A 21,871-nucleotide genomic window follows, 5' to 3' on the forward strand; every position below is an offset into this window, starting at 1 on the left:
CACACCCCTCCTCTTCGGAAGATCCATGCAATTGTACCGGTGCATAAATGCTCAGGCAGCGCTACGATCATAATCTTATGTGTCCCATACGCTGATTGAAATTTCTTCAACACGATCAATATTTTCGTAGACATATCGGAAAAAATCAAAGAAAGATTTGGAAATATATCGGAGAAACTCTTAAATCTCAACGAAAACATCGATATACAAATTTGTTGAAATGTTGATTTTGATATCAATATCGATACTAGTTGCTTCAATGAAAATAATGAAAATTTTAAATTAGATGACATAAAAGAATTTCATCAATATTTAACCGATATATAAAAATATCGACGAAGTTTCTCCCTTTCATATCTTTTTCTGATAACATTCTGCACAGGAGTTTCCCCGCAACGATTTTTTTTTTTTTGTGTGGACAAAGAATAAAAAAAATATGAATTTTATTTTGCAATAAAAAAGACGGATATTTTTCATTTTCCACAATTAAATAAAGAAAAACTCAAATCTCCCTCCGACCCTTCTCCTTCAATCCAAAAACCGTTACACTGAACACACCAGAATGCTCACTTTCTCCAAACCCACCCGCCGCCACCCTGCCGCCCATCATGCACCCAAAGCCCCGACCCACTAAACCCCCAAACCCGACCCGATGACCCAAAACCGGCCGTCTTGGTCCATCGATCCCGAGCTGGATGGGATCGACCTCGACCCCTCCGACTTTGCCGCCTCCGTCGCCCTCAAGAAAGTCCCCAACGGCGACGTTTTCGAGGCCTCACGTGCCGGCGATGTTGACCGCCTCGCGTACCTGTTGGAGTCCGGAGTCAACGTGAACGCACGTGACCAGTGGGACTCGGTGGCTCTCTACTACGCGTGCCTCGCCGGACACCTCGAGGCCGCCCGGATGCTGCTCGAGAACGGCGCCATATGCTCCGAGCACACCTTCGACGGCGACCGATGCCACTACGCCGCGCTTAATTTGAAGGTGCGGAAGCTATTGAAGGCGTTTGAGGCCAGGCCCCCGCCGCTGAACCCCTTACAGGCCGCCATGAGGGAGACCTTCTTGGGATGCGGGGCGAATAGGGCTTATTTGGAGCAGGCTGATGATGCCCACATTGAAATTTCAGGTATTTTGCTTGTTTATTGTGTGAATTGGTGCTTGCAATTGAATGGTTTGAAAATTGAAATGTTGGTTTCTAAATTGGAATGGGTCGGTTTCGAATTCAGCAAGAAGCAATGGGTTGGTTTCAAAAATTTAACAAGAATTAATGGGTTGGTGTTAATTGTTAGCTGAGGGGTTGTGAAATGCTTGCTTTTGGAATGTTGGCTACCTAATATCCAGGTTCTAAAAGACGTTATGTGCTAGTCGGGCAGTGGGCTAGGGCCTAACGGTTAGGTGGGACTTAGGCGGGCTAGGCGGATTTGAGTAAATCTATTATATTTCGTGTTAAATAAGTGTCCGCTTATCCTTAACATATATATACTTTCATCATAAACTACAAAATAAAATGACATACATATTATGAAGTATTGGAACATAATGAAAATATGGGGAACAAAGATCTAATGCGTGTTTATTTAAGTATGCAACAAGTTTCTCACAATTTATTGAAAAAAATAAAATGCAAAATGAAAGTTATCTATTTTCTGTCTAAGTGAGTCGCGACCTAGGCGGGTGCCTAAGCGGGTCTGGACGGGCTAGGCGGGTGCCGAGGCAGTCTAGACGGGCGCCTCAATAAGTCTAGACACCTTTTCTTAATTTTCAAACGCCTAAGCATTAATCGGGACGATGGTCAGCCACCTAGCGCCTAATATCTATGAGAAGTAAATGGGTTATGAGAACTTTAATGTAGGTAAGACGAAGAATTTCGTAGTTAGCCGACATTCACCTCTCCCAGACCCTGCGTAAAGCGGGAGCCTTGTGCACTGGGTACGACCTTTTTTTATTTTTTTATTTCTTGAGTCTTGGCCAAAGTAGTGTGAGGATTGGCTTTTGTAAAACATAGTTAGCATGAAGCTTGAGACACCCCTTTGTGTTCTTATTCAGTAGTGAAGAGGTGTTAAAGTTTACGTCTTTCTATTTTCGTTTCTGTTTTCGGAAATGTAAGGATAAAGAAGATGTCATTGGCTCTAACTTTCTGAAATCTAATTGTATTGATTAATGCTTTTCATTTTCATTTATGTTAAAGCCAGCCAGGACATGCTACTAAATAAGGTGTAAAAGTATACGGCTTTCTGTTTTCGTTTCTGTTTTCTGAAATGTAAGGATAAAGAAGATGTCATTGGCTCTAACTTTCTGAAATCTAAATGTGTTGATTAATGCTTTTCGTTTTCATATATGTAAACGTCGGTCAGGAGTCAGGACATGTTGTATAACATATTTTTCATTCACAAGTGATATGCATGTTAACTTGGGAGCAGCCTCTCCATAAATGGGGGTAAGGCTAGCCGACATTCACCTCTCCCAGACCCTGCGTAAAGCGGGAGCCTTGTGCACTGGGTACGACCTTTTAAGTGATATGCATGTTAAGTGACACTGGGGCATTTGATGGTCCTGAGTAGGTTTTCAATCCAATGATGGGTCCAGTTTCAACTACTTCCCTCCAGATGTGATATTTTATGTTCAAGGTAGAGCCATCGAAGCTCACAGAGTCATCTTAAGTGCCCGTTCACCATTTTTCAGAAGAAAGTTTGCGACTGATTGGAAGCATCGCAAAGAAGTAAGATTTGCTAGGGAGAAATTGTCGTATCCTGCTTTATACAGTCTCATCCATTTCTTTTACTCAGACAGACTAGAGGTTGCTGTAGATGATATGGAGGATGTTGTGAGGATCTGCAAAGTATGTAAATGTGAATCTTTACAAAGGATTCTAGAGAAAGAACTGATTCACCAAAAATATGCTGATTACAAATCATTAAGTGAGATAGACAGCTCTAAAAAACGGTTCATCTTACAAGGCCTGTTTCTTCCTGAAGAAGATCGGCTTCCTGCTTCCTTGCATAAGATCCTTCAGGTCTCTCTTGCTAATTCCACCCGGCAACCCAACCTAAACAATGGGGTCGAAGAATTAATATCGTGTGCTGGTACCATGCAAATCAATGATTTAGAAAATGATCTTGCGGATGTTTGTGCAAGAGTTGATAAAAAGAATTTCCGATGCCATCAAGTGGTTCTAGCATCAAGATCGGAATATTTTAAAGCAAGATTATCCCGTATGATGGACTTTCATGAAGGGAAAGATGATACGCCCATTGACACCCTTCCATGTCTTGAGGAACATGATTTGAGCACAGAAGCATTTGAGAAAATGATCGAGTATATGTAAGTGTTCCTTTTTCTTTTTCCTGAAGGAGAATAATCATAGTGTCAGAAATGAATTAGAATGTTATGAAGTAAATATACTCCCGGAATTTGGCATTTCGGCTATTTATTTGATCAATATGATGACCAGAAATTTAGTACCTAGTCAGCATTCTTGTACTGTTGTGCCATCAAACTATGTTTTAGTTCTTTGGATTGTTTGTGTCTGCCAACTTATTTTGACTCTTTGGTTGGTTCAGGTACACGGACGAATTGAAGGATATAGACCCTAATCAGGTAGCTTAGATATTAATTGGAGCTTCTAGCATCAAAGAAATAATAGAAAATTAATAAAAAGCCCCTCACAAAACTTTTTTTTATTCAAAAACGCTTAAAACAACTTGTTTTTATCATTAAGGGCACCTTTTTCTATTACTAAGGACATTTTTTTTTCAAAACCCTCATGAAGTGTGTTTCCCTTTTTTTTTTTTTTGTCTCTTAATAGTTAATAATTAGAGAAGTTGTCCAAGTGTTTTTTCAATAAAAAAAAGTTATGTGAGGGACTTCTTATTAGTTCTCCAAAGAAATAATGGATCTTGTAACCTTATTGAAAAGAAAGTTTGTGTTATGTTTTTAGTCTAATAATCGTCGTCAACTGAGCAGGCCGGGGAATTATTTGATGCTGCTGCTAGATATTTACTGTTTCCTCTTAAACGTGCGGTAGCTGATGTACTACTGCCGCACCTGGAAGAGGCCTCACCTGCAGAACTGTGCCATTGGCTGCAATTGTCAGACATGTATGGTGCTCCGTATCCCCTACTCCTACTTTCCCTTCCTCTGATATTTTGATCGGTAGCAGTAATCGTTAGCCTTGAACTCAGACATGTTACAATCTTATGATAATCACATTTGTGTGTAGGTACGACGTGCCGAAGATAAGGGAATTTTGTCTCGATACCATAGCTTGTAATTTTGAGACATTTGCCGAAATGAGTGAGTTCCGAGCAATGCTGTTGACTCTGCCTCCACCATCCGGGGATTCATCTTTTCGGACTACTGTTCCAAGTGCACCAGGAGCTGAAGTCAATACGGACCAGTGCAACCTTCTCGATGACTTGCGAGAAAAATGGCTTGAAGCTGAAGCTGCTGAGCTTGACAAGAGAGACGAGAGTGCGTTGATTTTCGACAAACGCCTCGAGATGCTCATGGTTGTCGCAGAACGAGAAAAATCCGATGGTTTTGCCAACGACGGTATTCCTAATGGTCCTAGAACATCTTTATACCCTTATGCTACTACCCCCATGTCAAGTGAACAAAAACATGAAAATGTAGACTAGCCAATTTTTTTCCTGGGAAATTGGGTGAAATGTAGATTTTACAATTATCAATTGCCACAGTGATCTAAATCTCTCTGCGATATTATGCGGGTGGTGGATTCATTAATTAGGGGTCTCTCATCCATCTTATTCAGAGGAGTGTAGTGTATTAAAATTTATATGGACTTTTGTTGAGTTTTAAAGTGATAGGCTTATACGGATTTAGTAAACTTTTACTGACTATTATAAACTCTATAAAATTCCATAGACTTTTGATGATATACTTTTGTGGAAAATAAATTAATTAAATGCAAGACTTTTGCAGAATTTTGAAGAGTTTCATGCTATAATTTTTAGTTTTTTTTTTTGTTATTATGACTATGATAATGGTAGACTATGATAATAGTAGAAGTATCACCTGATTATTGTTGGCAAGACGGTGGAAGTAAAGTTGGGGGGTCTTCGGTGGCCACGATAATAGTAGGCGCGGTGATTGTGGTGGAGTAGGGATGGGGGCGGTGGTGTGGGGTGGTGATGATGGCAGTAAAGGTGGCAGTCATAGTAAGGGTGGCGATGATGTTTATGGCAATGACGGTGTTGGTGACAGCGGCGATAGTGATAGTTTTGGAGGTGCGGATGGAGGAGATAGTCATGGTTAGGTGGTGGTGTAAGTAGTGATAATGATAGTCGTTCATTGGCATTATGGTGGAACGTGGAGTATATATTCAGAGAATTGAGAAAAAAGAAATCTATTAAAAACTTTACTCAAGGTCCATTAAAATCCATGACCTTTTAACAACAACAACAACAAAGCCTTTTCCCACTAAGTGGGGTCGGCTATATGAATCCTAAAACGCCATTGCGCTTGGTTTTGTGTCATGTCCTCCGTTAAATCCAAGTACTCTAGGTCTTTTTTTAGGGTCTCTTCCAAAGTTTTCCTAGGTCTTCCTCTACCCCTTCGACCCTGAACCTCTGTCCCGTAGTCACCTCTTCGAACCGGAGCGTCATTAGGCCTTCTTTGCACATGTCCAAACCACCGTAACCGATTTTCTCCCATCTTTCCTTCAATTTCGGCTACTCCTACTTTATCTCGGATATATTCATTCCTAATCTTATCATTTCTCGTGTGCCCACACATCCAACGAATCATCCTCATCTCCGCTACACCCATTTTGTGTACGTGTTGATGTTTCACCGCCCAACATTCTGTGCCATACAGCATCGCCGGCCTTATTACCGTCCTATAAAATTTTTCTTTGAGCTTCAGTGGCCTACAACGGTCACACAACACGCCGGATGCACTCTTCCACTTCATCCATCTAGCTTGTATTCTATGGTTAAGATCTCCATCTAATTCTCCGTTCTTTTGCAAGATAGATCCTAGGTAGCGAAAACGGTCGCTCTTTGGTATTTCCTGATCTCCGATCTTCACCCCTAACTCGTTTTGGCCTTTGTTTGCACTGAACTTGAACTCCATATATTCTGTCTTTGATCAGCTTAGACGAAGACCTTTAGATTCCAACACTTCTCTCCAAAGGTTAAGCTTCACATTTACCCATTCTTGAGTTTCATCTATCAACACTATATCGTTTGCGAAAAGCATACACCAAAGAATATCATCTTGAATATGTCTTGTTAACTCATCCATTACCAACGCAAAAAGGTAAGGACTTAAGGATTGTTGATGCACAAAATCAGTGAGGACTTTGGTACAACAGAAAGTATTAAGTTTGTGATTTTCGCTAGATTGCTCTGGTCATTAGTGTGGATAAGTATGTAAATGGATAGAGACAGGAAAGCAAACACAAGATGTACGTGGTTCACCCAGATTGGCTACGTTCACGGAGTAGAGGAGTTCTCATTAATTGTGAAGGGTTTACATAAGTACATAGGTTCAAGCTCTCCTTTAGTGAGTACAAGTGAATGATTTAGTACAAATGACATTTGGAAATATTATGGGAAAATGATCTCGTAATCACGAAACTTCTAAATACCGAACTGTGGTATCGTCTTCACTTGCCCTATCTGTCTCATAGGTAGATGTGACATCTTCTTTGGAAGTACTCTTCCTCCATCCAGGGGTGATATCTTTAACTGGTGGAGATGCACAAGGTAATGTATCAATTTCACTTGAAGCTTACTTGTAGTTTCAGGCTTAGTCAAGCGCGATACCAACCATGTAGTAGGATCTGCTAAAAGAGGTGACAGACAAGGTAAGCAATCAGAGCTCCAAGCAATCAGTCCCAGATCAGAAATTTGATTTCGAGTTCCGGCTAATTGTTCTCATTCTCCCTATCTTGCAGACAGCATGAAGGATAAAGAGAAGAAAAAGAAGAAGAGATGATATGAGATACTTTTGCTTTTGAATAAGTAACTTTCCACAGGATTATTCTTGAACTGGGCTGGAGGGTTTTCTGGTTTCCTCCAGAGTATAAGGCCGACTGAAGAATTTGAGGGTTAAAACAAGTCCATCAAATCCAAAGTACGTTCGACCCTGCTGATATGAGATACTTTTGCTGTTAACAAAGTAGTGGATGTATCGGCACGTGCTCTGTTACGCTTGTCTCCACATGCTTCCTTGTATCCTTCTCACTTGCCCTATCTGTTCCTCAGGCAGATATGGTATCTTCTCTTGAAGCATAAGATGTTGAAGATGAGTACTCGAGAGCAATGCCAAGTAAGTAATCAGGTAAGGGGTTCCAGGCAGTCAGTTCCTGACTGGAAGCTTGATTCCAAGTGCTGACTGATTGCTCTCTTTCTTCTTGTCTTGCAGGTAAGAACAAGGCCAAAGGAAAAGACAGGGAAAAAGCATGATATGAGATATTTTTGCTTTTAACCCTGATGATATGAGATATTCTTGCTCTGGTGTAGCTTGTTTGTAGAGTATTTCGAGAGGCTTCGTTGAGAGTGCCCTCTCAGATATGAGGAAATGTTGAGCATTTTTGCAAGTCTGCCTATCCGTTGAGGATGAAGGTTGACATATATATGAGTCTCCTTAACAACAAGTAGTAATGTTATTCCTTTACCCTGCTTGGTCATAGCACGGTAGTGGGAGCTGTCAGCTTCACGTGTTTTAACTCTGCCAGAGCATTTTGAAAAAATGGTCTGTGGTATCTGGAAAGCTGATGTTGCGTGTGAAGATTACAGACAAGCTTTATCCAAGGAGATCTGGCTCTCGAAGTTGAGAAAGCGGTGCCTCTTCGGTTTTCGAACAAGTAATCATGTCGGGGGTCTGTCTCTCGAGATTCGGAGAACGGTGCTTCTTCAATTTTTGAGAAAACAATCCTGTTGAGAGTTTGGCTCTCGAGATTCAGAGAGCGGTGTCTCTTCGATTTTTGAGAAAGTAATCATGTTTAGAGTCTGGTTCTCGAGATTCGGAGGGCGGTGCCTCTTCGATCTTGGAGCAAGCAATCTTGTTGGGAGTGTTTTCTCGAATGTGAGTAAAGGTTGGGCATGTTTGATAGTCTACCTTGCCACGGAACATAGAGGTTGACACACAGGGACTTTCCAATTATCCAACAGTGGTCTTGTTCCTTTACCCTTGTGGGTAATAATATGGTAGCTAGACCTTCAAAATTCATGTGTCTAAACTTTGTTAGTGCTGTTTCTTTGCTATTCTTTTACCCTTCTTGGTCATAGCGATGTAATGAGAGCTGCAAGCTTCACGTGTCTAAACTTTGTCAGAGATCTTTGGCAAAGTTATCTGTGGTACCCATGAGCTGATGTTGCGTGTGGAAAATGGATGATTGAACAGTAAGATTCACGTGCTTTCTACTTCACCAGAAATCTTCGACAGAATGCCCGTAATTTTCGCAAAGCTGAGTGTGCATGTGACAGGTGCTGACAAGGCTGAAAAAGCAAGTGCTTCCTCGATTTCTAAGATCGGCCCTCGTGGTCTCTGAGCAGCCCAGCTTTTGAGAACACAAGCGCCTCTTCGATTTCTGAGATCGGCCTTCGTGGTCTTTGAGCAGCCCAGCTTTTGAGAAAGCAAACGCCTTTTTGATTTCTGAGCAGGCGCCTCTTCGATTTCTGAAGCTCCGTCGAGTGCAGATTTTTATAGAGGCTGGCATTAAGTTTCAAAGCACACTTGAATCTCCACCAGTAGAAGCTCCCTTCTTGCATTTCTAAGATCTTGATTTGTCCGACCTCTTCTCTCTTCAACACCTTTGAAAATGTCTGGCCCTTCCGACCGTCGTTTTGACTTGAACCTTGTTGAAGAGGCAACCACGCCTTCTCCAGACAACATATGGCGCCCATCATTCTTATCCCCTACTGGTCCTCTTATCGTTGAGGATTCCGTGATGAAGAATTATATGACCGTTGTGGTGGTGGCCAGGAACCTTCTCACTCCCAAAGATAACAGACTACTTTCCAAACGATCTGATGAGTTGGCTGTTAAGGATTCTCTGGCTCTTAGTGTTCAGTGTGCAGGTTCTGTGTCTAATATGGCCCAACGCCTGTTTGCTCGAACCCGCTAAGTTGAATCGTTGGCGGCTGAAGTGATGAGTCTCAAACAGGAGATTAGAGGGCTCAAGCATGAGAATAAACAGTTGCACCGGCTCGCACATGACTATGCTACAAACATGAAGAGGAAGCTTGACCAGATGAATGAATCTGATGGTCGGATTTTACTTGATCATCAGAGGTTTGTGGGTTTGTTCCAAAAACATTTATTACCTTCGTCTTCTGGGGATGTACCGCGTAATGAAGCTCCAAATGATCAACCTCCGATGTCTCCTCCTTTTAGGATTTTGTCCAGTACTGAGGCTCCGAATGATCCCCACCGGTGCCTTCTCTTTCTGGGGCTCTACCGACTGCTGAGACTTCTCTTAAGCAGCCTTTGTGAAGGCTATCTCTTGTTTATTTATTTTGACTCATGTAAATGTACATATTTGTAACTTATCAGAGATATCTAAATAAGCTTTGTTTCATTTCAACGTATTGTGTTAAATACACCAAAGCCTTCTTCACAAGTTCTTTGAATTTTTCTTTTGTTGAAACTTGTATGTTGAAGCTTTGTGAGTGGAGCATGTAGGTTGAGGTAGTGTTCCCATAATTTCCCGAGTGAGGAAAACTTCTCGGTTGGAGACTTGAAAAATCCAAGTCACTGAGTGGGGTCGACTACATGAATCTTAAAACGTCATTGTGCTTGGTCATGTGTCATGTCCTCCGTTAGAACTAAGTACTCTAAGTTTTTTCTTAGAGTTTTTTCCAAAGTTTTCCTAGGTCCTCCTCTACCTCTTCGGCCCTGGACCTCTGTCCCGTAGTCGCATCTTCTAACTGGAGCGTCAGTAGGCCTTCTTTGCACATGTCCAAACCACCGTAACCGATTTTCTCTCAGCTTTCCTACAATTTCGGCTACTCCTACTTTACCTCAAATATCCTCATTCCTAATCTTATCCTTTCTCGTGTGCCTGCACATCCAACGAAGCATCCTCATCTCCGCTACACCCATTTTGTGTACGTGTTGATGCTTCACCGCCCAACATTCTGTGCCATACAGCATCGCCGGCCTTATTGTCGTCCTATAAAATTTTTCCTTGAGCTTCAGTGGCATACGACGGTCACACAACACGCCGGATGCACTCTTCCACTTCATCCACCCAGCTTGTATTCTATGGTTGAGATCTCCATCTAATTCTCCGTTCTTTTGCAAGATAGATCATAGGTAGCGAAAACGGTCCCTCTTTGGTATTTCCTGATCTCCGATCCTCACCCCTAACTCATTTTGGCCTCTATTTGCACTGAACTTGCACTCCATATATTCTGTCTTTGATCGGCTTAGGCGAAGACCTTTAAATTCCAACACTTCTTTCCAAAGGTTAAGCTTCGCATTTACCCTTTCTTGAGTTTCATCTATCAACACTATATCGTCTGCGAAAAGGATACACCAAGGAATATCATCTTGAATATGTCCTGTTAACTCATTCATTACCAACGCAAAAAGGTAAGGACTTAAGGATGAGCCTTGATGTAATCCTACAGTTATGGGGAAGCTTTCGGTTTGTCCTTCATGAATTCTTACGGCAGTCTTTGCTCCTTCATACATATCCTTTATAGCTTGGATATATGTTACTCGTACTCATTTCTTCTCTAAAATCCTCCAAAGAATATCTTTTGGGACCCTATCATACGCTTTTTCCAAATCTATAAAGACCATGTGTAAATCCTTTTTCCCATCTTTATATCTTTCCATCAATCTTCGTAAGAGATAGATTGCCTCCATGGTTGAGCGCCCTGACATGAACCCGAATTGGTTGTCCGAAACACGTGTCTCTTGCCTCAATCTATGCTCAATGACTCTCTCCCAGAGCTTCATTGTATGACTCATTAGCTTAATACCCTTATAGTTCATGCAATTTTGTACGTCGCCCTTATTCTTGTAGATAGGCACCAAAGTGCTCTTTCGCCACTCATTTGGCATCTTCTTCGTTTTCAAAATCCTATTGAAAATGTCAGTGAGCCATGCTATACCTGTCTCTCCCAAGACTTTCCACACTTCGATCGGTATATCGTCTGGGCCTACTGCTTTTCTATGCTTCATCTTCTTCAAAGCTACAACCACTTCTTCCTTCTTGATTCGAGGATAAAATGAGTAGTTTCTACACTCTTCTGAGTTACTCAACTCCCCTAGAAAAGTACTCCTTTCATGTCCTTCATTGAAAAGGTTATGAAAATAACCTCTCCATCTGTCTTTGACCGCGTTCTCTGTAGCAAGAACCTTTCCATCCTCATCCTTGATGCACCTCACTTGGTTTAGGTCCCTTGTCTTCTTTTCCCTTGCTCTAGCTAGTTTATAGATATCCAACTCTCCTTCTTTGGTATCTAGTCGCTTATACATATCGTCATAAGCCGCTAACTTAGCTTCTCTCACAGCTTTCTTCGCCTCTTGCTTCGCTCTTCTATACCTTTCACCATTTTCATCGGTCCTATCCTTGTATAAGGCTTTACAACATTCCTTCTTAGCCTTCACCTTTGTTTGTACCTCCTCATTCCACCACCAAAATTCCTTTTGGTGTGGAGCAAAGCCCTTGGACTCTCCTAATACCTCTTTTGCTACTTTTCGGATACAACTAGCCATGGAATCCCACATTTGGCTAGCTTCCCCCTCTCTATCCCACACACACTGGGTGATTACTTTCTCTTTGAAAATGACTTGTTTTTCTCCTTTTAGATTTCACCATCTAGTCCTTGGGCACTTCCAAGTCTTATTCTTTTTTCTCACTCTTTTGATATGTACATCCATCACCAATAAGCAATGTTGATTAGCCAAGCTCTCTCCCGGTATAACTTTGCAATCCTTACAAGTTATACGGTCCCATTTCCTCATTAGAAGAAAATCTATTTGTATTTTTGACGACCCACTCTTGTAGGTGATCACATGTTCTTCTCTCTTCTTAAAGAAGGTGTTGGCTAAGAAGAGATCATATGCCATTGCAAAATCCAAGATAGCTTCCCCATCCTCGTTTCTCTCCCCAAAACCATGGCCCCCATGATAACCTCTAAAATCCCTTAAAATAAATGAAAAACACCTGGATTTTTGTAGACTCACAAAAAGTCAACTGAATACCACAAGATTTCATATACAAATTAAAAGTTGTAAAAAGTCTATCCAATACAAGGTGACTTTTGTTAACTTCTTAAAAGTCTATATTAAATACACTTGAATTTAAGAGTAAAGAAAAGTACATAAAACTCCATATACAATACAACTCCTTATGTAGATTAACGTAGAATATCGTTTGCATTAAAAAAGAAAACCAATCAAAATCAAATGACCACAATATCAATTAAAAAGAATAATAGTTTACAAAAAGTAAAAGAAAGGTGAACAAAAAATGATTTCTCTCTAATAAAAATTTACAAAACTCTTTCCTTATACTTGTTTATCTGTGTTTTACAAGCCCCTTAACAAGAGAGCGTCTGATAAATCATAACTGCAACCAAGTTTCCTCTTATTCCTCCTCTCTGGAAACAAAAAAACTGAAATGTGAAGGACTGAGGATATATCCCCTCATTTTTCATCAGAAGTGTCCGTTTTTCGATTTTCGACCTTCGAGGGATTCTCGTGTTCTGTCTGTGGGGAGGTATGGTTTGAAGCATCCACGGACAAATTAGAGACTGCACTTGCCAAAGCTGCTTCCTTCTCGCCATCAGCAGAAGCTGTAGGGGACCCGTCAGGAGTGGTAAGGTTTGATTCCGCCTCCCCTCCCGGTTGCTGCAGACTCCAGTACATGATGCTTGCAGTCAAAGTAAGCATCATCTTCTGGTTTACCTGTCATACCAAAGCACACAACAGTTAAATTCGGGTGTTTACATATACCAACTAATCAATAATCCGCTGAAGACGGTAAACTAAGGTTTGGGTTAAAACCAGTTTTCAACTGAATAATCATGTTACTTCACAGACATCGGTTAACGGTCTTCTTTACTTGAAAGCAGTTTGAACATAAGCAGAAACATATGAGAAATAAATACGACTTAATCAGAGGCCAGACGGGACAGAAAGTACTCGATGTTTTCATATATTCGAGTCAAGATGAAACAGATGAGTATGTTATAAGTATTTTGATCAACTCTAATACTCATACCTCTATAATGTCCTCTGGTAACAAGAAAATGGAGCAACCTAGCTTTCTGGCCACACTGATTATATACGTTGCATTCAACTTCTTATCTTCCTCTGCAATATTGATGATAAGGAAGTTAAAAACTTGAGTGGTAACGAGAAGAACATGACGTAGAAGTGAAACGTTTCCCACTGTAATTCTATATACATGTTCATGTCAAATTGTCGATCCCTACGAAGCCAAAAGCCTGCTAGCTCGATACAATAACTTATTAGCAAGTACAATGTAACAAGTGTACAAATAATATTGTAAGAAAAAACCTTCATGAACAACAAAAATTAGCATACCAGTTTCCCCCTTTGTGGCAAGACTCCAATTCACCACCCTTGGCTCCACAGAACTAAGAAGCTCGAGGAAGAAAACTCCACTTGAGAGATTTTTATCCTAAAATTTGAAAGTTCAGTAAAAACAAAACCATAAATAAAAGCTGAATCACCAACCATGGGATCAAAGCTGTCAGTGAGAACAGCTATTGTCAAATTAATTACCTTGAAACTCTCCACTTGGGAGTTTCTACCCGCCTGCTTAACTTTTTTGTTCGCCCAATTTAGAATGTCAGCGTCAGTAATCTCTTTACCCGCTTTATCTTGGGAGTGGGATCTCAAGTTTCTCAAGAGTTGAAGCATACTAAACCTCATCAACTGCCATAAAAATGCTGCAGAGGTAGAAAATTTGATAAGTTATCACTTACATCATAAAAAGTATGAATTGACAGAAAGGCCATGGCCGCAGTTTGTCTGCGCACAACCAGAAACAAAAACTTCAGTCTTTTACTTTTGTCAAGTCGATCAGAAAACGTACAGTTCTAAGAAAGTACCATAATTTTTAAGGTTTGCTTGGATGCAAAAATTGAATATTGTGGTTATACCAAGATAGAACATTAAAGAAAAAAACTCTTCAAACTTACCAAGTACGAGCTTCTTATTTCCTTGCACAATATCATTCCCTGCTACATTCACAAGGGAGAAATTTAATTGCTTTCCAATCTCTATAACTTGGTTGGCATTCTCGACTTTTCTAAATGGCATTTTTATTGGAGGCTTTGATGCCTTCTTCCAGTTGACTGATCCTGAAGAAATTTTGTCAAGCACTTCTAAAAGAACCCATCTGCAAACATTAACCACGGGTCAACCAGGCACAACCTGTATGTGCTTCGAAGGGGTAAGTGTGAGAAGGAATTGAAAATCTCACCCATTTCTGACATCTTCGAAAAGATTATTGACATAGGTAGCAGTTCCAAGACTGTTAATCCAGAGCCGGAAGCATCTCTCTTCTCGAGAAGTTTCAGCATCATCTGTCATCATCTCAGCAAAGGACATTTTTTTACTATCAGCAGACAGGCCATTTCTGCAATAAAAACGCCACACAGGATTAACACAGCATAATTATTTTGCAATAGAGAAAGCCAAATTTGCAAGCTCAAACTAAAGCACTTGGGAAATACTGTTTCTTGCCTGTGCTGGAAAATTTGTGCAACAAATGCAAGGTTAAGATTTGGTGAGCCCTCAACAATGTCTTTCGGAGTAAGGTATCTTTTGCAATCCAATTTCTCTGCTTGCTCAAGAACCAGGTTTGCTCTTGCTGTAGGATCTTTCATATCCAAGGCAGCGGGGCCCGAGTGCTCTGGTGCAAGAGCATTAAGCAGGTAAGCATAAGCCTCTCCATCCTGAAAATGTGTTGAGATTATTACACGATCATGAGGACAAGAAAAAAACTCAACAGACTTTAAAACAAAAGGAAATCATGTCGGATACAAGTTTTCTGAAGAATATTGCTTTTATTTATAAGCCAGCAACAAATTCTAGTTGCAAGTGAGTCAAATAAGATACGATGTATAATACATATAAAATCTTCTGCCTCCTAACTGATAATCTAGTGGTCAGTTTACTGGAAACCAGAAGTACAATTGTAACACCAATGCTATTTGGTTTATGCATAAAATGCTTATAATTACTAAAGTGGTCAGCTCGCTCGTACCTTTACATCAGAAGAAAAGTTTGTGACTTGCTTTTCGTAGCCAGCTTTCTTCAGATGAAAATTCATCCATTTCAGTAGAACCTTATCGGGTGGCAGACCCAAGAGCTCCTCTACATCCTGTCCACTAACACAATAGCTCAAGTAAGTTTGTGTGTTCATCCACAAACAGAGCAAAGTGTAAATTGAGATCATCCACCCTTATTCAACCGAGGATAAAAGGGAAACAAATAAAAAAGTTTGACCTGGCTGTCATCCACCAATTCCACGAGTTGTGGAGTTTTCTTCAGATTGAGATCAGCTAACAGTTGAATCTGATATTGCCACCACATGAAAAAACAAGTTACAGTTTAAGCCTGGACAGCCCAAATCTTGAATCATTGTGGTTTCTATGAGCTAAAAGACACACAAGAAAAAGGCAAAAAAGATTTCATACAGCATACCTTGATTATTTGAGAAATCAAGCCAAGTACAAGATGGGGCTGCAAATTAAGAATAAGGAGAAAACATTACGAGAAAACGAGGTAACTCAGGACAACAGGAAAGTAACAATAAGATTCCACTAGGTAGCTGGCAGTGCTCAACTTACTCTTGCTTCAACCAAGTCCTGTGTGCCGATATTAACTACAGTACAGCCGATAGCCTTCGCAGAATTAAGACAAAGGGTATGGTTCTCATTCCTCTCCCACGGATTAAGGACTGCTTTAGTGTTGATAGCTCGCTCATCTATAGTCCCAGGAACAGCTATATTGATAAGCTTACTACATCAAGCAACTAAAATAATTAAGAAACTCGAATATATCAGCTGACTCTACTGAGTAGAAAATTATTCAGTGGTTCTGGCTCCCCTACCAGAGTAGTACTCCATCTTTTGCAAGATCAAATAGAGCATTTGTAGATGGATCCAAAGGAAGATACTTCTTCAAGAACGGATCTTCTGCCAGGTAGCCATTAATGTGGGCAACATAAGAAGACTTCTCAGAAGTATTAATTGCGTGGTGAACCGTTGTTGTGGTTGCCTTGAGAAAGGAAGATTGTTTTGAACCACCAGATTTTGCATTTGCACGCGCTTGCAAATTCAAATGTGCCTGCCATTTAGCAAATCTCATTCCATTGTGTCTAACAAGTATCAGAAAATGATGTACAGTTACAAGGAACAAAACTGAAAATGCATGTTCAATAATCTCATTTAAATGAAGGAGGAATGGAACACTTTACTCCATACTCGAAAACTCACCCGAAGATAGGACTCAAAATCAGTATCTTCGCCAGTGTCCTTGCCCGACTCCAATAAGATTGATTTAATCTCATCTTCATTAAACATTTCACTGAAAGCCTTCAATTTCGCAAAAACAGGCGGCAAATCTCCCAATGTGACTCGACCAGACTGATTCCTTATCGAAAGAAACTAAAACCAATGCAACCAATTCCACATATCACCACAAAATTGCCAAATGATCAAATAATTTCTCCAAAATAACGTATACAGCCTAAAAATTGAACAAAACACAAAATGCATAAGTTTGTTAACAAATAAAAAAAAGCTTACTTTCGATTTGAGGGTGCGAAGCTCGACTTGAGTGAATTGGCTCTGCAGCCATGTGTCAGAAACAATCACTCCTTCAAATGCAGACATGTTCCCCCTTGTGCCAAATTCCCGGTACAAAAAAAACTCAAACACTGAATTCCGAGAAACAAAAATCACATATTTCAATCTTCAAATATCCATAAAGATCACAATGTTCGACATTTTAGCATGGAATTATTAATCTGGCAACAACAGAAACACAAACTAGATCGATATATGAAGAGAACCCAATTGAGGAATCATATCACAGATGTAAACTACCATGCACGTCGATCAAAAAATGCGTTTTTAAGATTGACCCAGTAATCGAATCGTACAGTAACGGACATAAACCAACATACGAATCAAAACCCACGTCCGGGAATGGAGTGCACCAGACAGAGACTCAGAAAACAAAACCGAAATTGATGGACTTTCTCATTGTTTCTGCAGAAGTTTGGATGTTCTTCAGAGAGAGAGAGAGAGAGAAATATTTGTGTGCAGATTTGATGAAAGGGAAGAAGCGAAAGTGAGAGAAGGAGAGAAAAACGTGTAGGCGAAAGGACGCGCGGAGAGCCAGGGGGAAGGCAAGTTAGATTAGGAAAATGGAAAAAGCAGAGGAGATGCTATGTCTCTGTATAAGGAGTGTGAGAATGTCTAAAAATATTTTGAGGGAAAAGGGAACACCAAAACCATTCATTTTCCGTGGGAACGTCTGTTCGGCATCTTCTATAAATTTCAAATAATTTATTGTGCTTCCTCGTAAGTAAACACATTAGTGTGAGCACTGTCGCACGTCGGAAAGTTAAAATTTTTTACAATGGTCGGTAAAGAGTTGGATCACATTTGTTGCTTGTTGATTTAGAGACCGTTTGATAATTATTTTATTTTTAATTTTTAATTTTTTGTCAGTATTCAATTTTTTAAAAAATTAAAATTAACAACAAAGGCCAAATTTTGAACAAATTTAATTTTTGTAACAAAGGTCAAATTTCAGTTTTCAATTTTAAAAAAATGAAAATAAAAAGTGAAAATTGAAAACAAAATTATTCTCAAACAATAAGAATTCAAAACAAGATTTCATTCATACCACATTTGCATATTACTCCATTTGAGTGTCTGGCGAACTTCTGCCTTAGCTTAACCCAGTGTGGGCCTCCTGCTAGGGCCCACTATGCCAAAAGCGAGAGAAACCCCATTTCTCTCTTTCTTTCTTTTTACACCCCCACATCGTCACACGGGAGGGAAATGTAAAAAAAAGGATCTTATCAACCTGTTCCGCCCTAAGATAATAAGTTCATGAACTTAGTCTTACTTCACCGTCGAGAAACAAAAGAAGACTTTCATCTCCAAGTTTAACTCAGACGCAGCTCGCTTTGGGTGTGGAGCAGCGTCAAACCATTAGACATATATAAGAAAAGCTGCATACTTTGTTGCCTGGGCTAGAATCTATATGGCCTTGAGGTTGTGCCTGAAATAACGTCGTAGTTTGAAAAGGCAGGTGGTGTCATAAGCAAAAGTAGGGGCAGGTTCACAGCATGACTCGTGGTTGGAAATACATCCCATCTCCCCAAGTTATCTCCCAAGTCACATAATGAGTGCGATACTAAGATGAGAATATAAACTCGGTGACATCCGAAGATGGGAAAATATACTCCGTGACACTCATGTCTTTAAATATACTCCGTGACACACAAGTCAAGTCTTTCTCCTTGTAAAGATCAATTGAGTGAGCAAGGTTTAATCTTTTTTCTACGCAACATGTTTCTCAATGAGACACAGTGAAAACCTGTGCTACTTTCAGTTGCATAACTGCTCACAAGAAGCAAAAAACAGTAGGCGATCCCCAAAACATGAAAAATCTCACATATAGTTATGTATAACTTGTAAGCCAAGCAACACAATTTTTAAGTTAAAATTACAATCATTTTTCACCGCATAAAGAGCAGCAGATCAAACCAAATCCCATTTACTCAGGTAATAAAAGAACTCAAATTCTCATACACAGAGATATTCAGGACCACATATGTCCACGAAAAAATAGTTTCAAATCAAGCAATCAAACGAAAATAAGCGAATCGACCCTCGTAACATAACTTAAAAACAATGTTCGATCAAAAGTGAAGTCTCTCACAAGATCAAGGCCAGGCCACCTGAGACTGCCAAAAGCAAGTGACCCCAAATGCCCCAGCTGATAATCCTGTAAGACGAAGATTTTCCCGGTGAAGATGCTCGAGATGAGCCTCCGTCAGCGGTTGGAGCATCTGCAGCTGGTGCAATGTCAGGAGCTGGTGCTGGAGCTGGGGTTGGAGGAATGTCAGTACCAAAGATTGCCTCGGGTAGAAGAACCTTGTCAACTTGGTAAACTGCAACAGGATCTGTCGAGTACACGCTGCTGCTCACTTTTGTGTTTGACCATCCTGAGGTAAGGTGCGCAGAGCCTGAAGCATCAGTGAAGTTCAAAGTGTAATCTCCGCCGGCAAATGTAGGAATCGGGCTTGATTCGCTGAGGTTTTTGAAGTCAGCTAGAGTGTAGTAATGCGGCAAGGCATGGAATAACATGACGGACTTGAGCTGGTCAGCGGTGAGATTGGACAAAGAGGGCTTCTTAAGAGCTGTGAAGGCACTGTCACTTGGGACAAAGATAGTGATGCCTTCCTCGGTTTTGTTGGCTTGGTCTTGGAAGGTCTCAAGCACTTTGTTGGACTGAAGGTAGCCAAGGAAGGTGTGGAAGGGGCCGGCCACGGTGAGTAAAGCCGTGAGGTTCACAAAATCTGGCGCTGGGGCTGGGGCTGGAGTAGGGCTGAAAGAGGGAGAGGGAGGTTTGGCTTTTTGAGCATATGCTGCTGAAGAACACAGAAGCAGTAGCATGCAAACCACAGGAAGTTCCATTTCGCCCAAAAATCTTGATAGTACTATTTGGCTCTCCAAATTCCTGCAAGAACAAATTCCAAATAGTGAATTAAAATCTCAGTTTAACAAGACATGCAAGGTGGTTAAATACCAATTAACCACTGCTATGAAACAAATGCCAATTAATCAGTGTGAATAATAGAAACTCTTCAGTTTACTCCAAGATCCAAACTTTTGACCTTTCCATTGCACTAGAACTAATTTTCCACAAAAACCAGTTTTCTAACTCTTGGAAAGAGTAAGAAAAACACAATGAACCAGATCTTGATTTACAGTAAAAACAGTTGTAAAAACAGGATAATTACCCATTAAAGATCTAATAGATTAAGCTGAAAGAACAGATGCAGCAGTAAATGAAGCTGCAATGCAGAAACAAGAAAGGCAGGTGAAAATGATTTAGAAATGATCCAATTCCCTGTTTCTGAACCCAGAAAATAAATTAAAAAATGGGAAAAAAAAGAAGATCAAAACTTCAATTTCTATGAAGCAATGATTCACCTTTCCCACACTCACTAGAGGTTTCTCAGTAAAACCCAATTCAACAAATCACTAGAAGAACAAGAGGAAAGACTCCACATTCAAACAATGCACACCAACATATTAGGTCTAGATCAGTTCAAATCAGAATAATACATCACAACACATCAGAGAGATACACACACACACATACATACAATAACACTTAACACAACAGATAATGAAGTAAAGCAGTAAACTTTCAGAAGCTCAAAGAAGTGTAATTGAACACACAAAATCCTGAAAAAAATAGTGGCAGACCTCTCAGAGCAGAGGAACTTAGAGAGAAAATGGAGGTTGGGAATGCAATTAAAGAGTGAAATGTGATGAGGGTATATAAAGTGAGAAATGGGGGGTTTTGTTGGTGAGATAAAAACAAAAGAAAATGTGGGAGTGGGGAATGGAACCAGCTGGTGCAACGGTGGTGGTGGTGTGAAGAGATGTAAAGATGGAAAGAGTGGGGGTAATGCTTAGCAAACTGAGGATGCTTAACATATACAAGTACTTTAATTGGGATGACTTTCACGTACAAGAGAGAGAGAGAGAGAGAGAGAGAGAGAGAGAGAGAGAGAGAGAGAGAGAGGTAGGGTGGGATTTCTATATCACTTAATCTAATCAGTTTTTAAATGCATTGAAAACTTTCTCCCACATTTTCTCATTAAACTATCGTGTCATGCTAGTCTAAGCTAGGTTGGCAACAAGTATCGTTCATAATTATTTATTTATATTAGCCGCATGTTAATAATTTACACTATCCATCATCGCAAAAATGAAAAAAAAAAACTTAATTCAGTGCCGACCTATATTTGGGGATGCAATCCAATGTTCCCATGAGGAAATGCTCAATTCCTTGAGCCCCCAATTCAGTTTGTCTCATACGTTGCATCTTAGCTAATGTAAGTTGTTGATTATGCTCAGTAGTAAGAGCACCAATGAACTAGTCTTGGCTAACATTCTTGTTATTTCATGGGGATATTAGTATCATATTAGTTGAACAATATTAATTGTGTACACATAAAGACCTATTTTTTGTATTTGGGTCGTGTCTTCGTGTCATAGGACAAGTTGACACCCTAGTTTGAGTAGTTGCTTATGCTTTGTAACTGGGTTTTTCTGTTCTCTCACTCTTTGCTTGAGTAACTTCTTGTTATTTACTTGGGTGGTAAATTATGGGGTAGGAGCTAGGAGAAGGACAAAGTAACTAACTTTTACTGTATCAACCAACTCCAAGCAAAGGAAGGAGTATGCGGAAGGACTTCCTACACCCATTGACATCAAGTCCTTGGTAATGCAGATGAAGTGGATTTGAGTTGAAAAATGTGCATATTTGCCTCTTTTTGTTTAAGGATTTGATTTGTTGAAAGGATACAAATGGTCAAATTGAAAAAAAAAAAAAAGAGATTCTTACTTCTTTACCTTTTGTTGGATTTCATTTTTCTAGCTCAAGTTTTGATGATTAATTACTTTGAAGCAAAAGAAACTGTAAAAGTAAAACTAAAGCATAAGTAATGGTTCAAACTCAAGTAAAAAAAATGAAGGCATTTCAGCTATAATGATTTTTGAGATTGACATAATTCCTCAATTTGGTACATGAGATTTGAAATCAATATAAGTGATTCCTAAGTTCGTCTACCATCGCCATCATTGAACAAGA

At 40.0% G+C, this 21,871-nt stretch overlaps 3 protein-coding genes across 4 annotated transcripts; 1 reads left to right on the forward strand and 2 right to left on the reverse strand.

Moving 5' to 3' along the window:
• The first annotated feature begins 413 nt into the window (after positions 1-413).
• LOC126610916 (BTB/POZ domain-containing protein At2g04740) lies at positions 414-4,847 on the forward strand. Its single transcript, XM_050279076.1, has 5 exons — positions 414-1,127; positions 2,563-3,322; positions 3,562-3,598; positions 3,965-4,098; positions 4,221-4,847. The coding sequence occupies exons 1-5, from the start codon at positions 653-655 to the stop codon at positions 4,636-4,638; spliced, it is 1,824 nt and encodes a 607-aa protein (XP_050135033.1). The 5' UTR covers positions 414-652; the 3' UTR covers positions 4,639-4,847.
• Positions 4,848-12,384: 7,537 nt separating this feature from the next.
• Positions 12,385-17,398, reverse strand: LOC126609946 (fimbrin-5-like). The gene is made up of 15 exons (XM_050277874.1): positions 17,151-17,398; positions 16,771-16,901; positions 16,459-16,629; positions 16,074-16,309; positions 15,811-15,982; positions 15,665-15,703; positions 15,467-15,535; positions 15,225-15,341; positions 14,702-14,913; positions 14,439-14,594; positions 14,155-14,354; positions 13,736-13,902; positions 13,535-13,631; positions 13,209-13,300; positions 12,385-12,892 (listed from the first exon to the last, which is right to left on the reverse strand). The coding sequence occupies exons 2-15, from the start codon at positions 16,855-16,857 to the stop codon at positions 12,632-12,634; spliced, it is 2,076 nt and encodes a 691-aa protein (XP_050133831.1). The 5' UTR covers positions 16,858-16,901; positions 17,151-17,398; the 3' UTR covers positions 12,385-12,631.
• Positions 17,399-18,642: 1,244 nt separating this feature from the next.
• Positions 18,643-20,701, reverse strand: LOC126609949 (fasciclin-like arabinogalactan protein 7). Of its 2 annotated transcripts, none has more exons than XM_050277882.1 (2): positions 20,448-20,701; positions 18,643-19,703 (listed from the first exon to the last, which is right to left on the reverse strand). In XM_050277882.1, exon 2 carries the CDS (start codon positions 19,678-19,680, stop codon positions 18,919-18,921), a length of 762 nt encoding a protein of 253 aa, XP_050133839.1. In that variant the 5' UTR covers positions 19,681-19,703; positions 20,448-20,701; the 3' UTR covers positions 18,643-18,918. The 2 variants fall into 2 exon arrangements, with proteins under 2 accessions (XP_050133839.1, XP_050133838.1); XM_050277881.1 differs by having other exon boundaries at positions 18,643-19,723; positions 20,479-20,699.
• Positions 20,702-21,871: the final 1,170 nt, after the last annotated feature.

Source organism: Malus sylvestris, chromosome 17 (genome assembly GCF_916048215.2).
Source record: "Malus sylvestris chromosome 17, drMalSylv7.2, whole genome shotgun sequence".
Classification (NCBI taxonomy): domain Eukaryota; kingdom Viridiplantae; phylum Streptophyta; class Magnoliopsida; order Rosales; family Rosaceae; genus Malus; species Malus sylvestris.

What these genes read in the sequence shown, in the direction of transcription:
- LOC126610916 (XM_050279076.1), top strand. Translation starts at nt 653, where the DNA reads ATGACCCAAAACCGGCCGTCTTGGTCCATCGATCCCGAGCTGGATGGG. An exon ending in GAGAAAATGATCGAGTATAT is followed by an intron (nt 3,323 to 3,561) that starts GTAAGTGTTCCT and finishes TGGTTGGTTCAG; the next exon opens with GTACACGGACGAATTGAAGG. An exon ending in AGGATATAGACCCTAATCAG is followed by an intron (nt 3,599 to 3,964) that starts GTAGCTTAGATA and finishes TCAACTGAGCAG; the next exon opens with GCCGGGGAATTATTTGATGC.
- LOC126609946 (XM_050277874.1), bottom strand. Translation starts at nt 16,857, where the DNA reads ATGTCTGCATTTGAAGGAGTGATTGTTTCTGACACATGGCTGCAGAGC. An exon ending in TGATTTCTCAAATAATCAAG is followed by an intron (nt 15,536 to 15,664) that starts GTATGCTGTATG and finishes TGGCAATATCAG; the next exon opens with ATTCAACTGTTAGCTGATCT. An exon ending in AAATAAGAAGCTCGTACTTG is followed by an intron (nt 13,903 to 14,154) that starts GTAAGTTTGAAG and finishes CTACCTCTGCAG; the next exon opens with CATTTTTATGGCAGTTGATG.
- LOC126609949 (XM_050277882.1), bottom strand. Translation starts at nt 19,680, where the DNA reads ATGGAACTTCCTGTGGTTTGCATGCTACTGCTTCTGTGTTCTTCAGCA.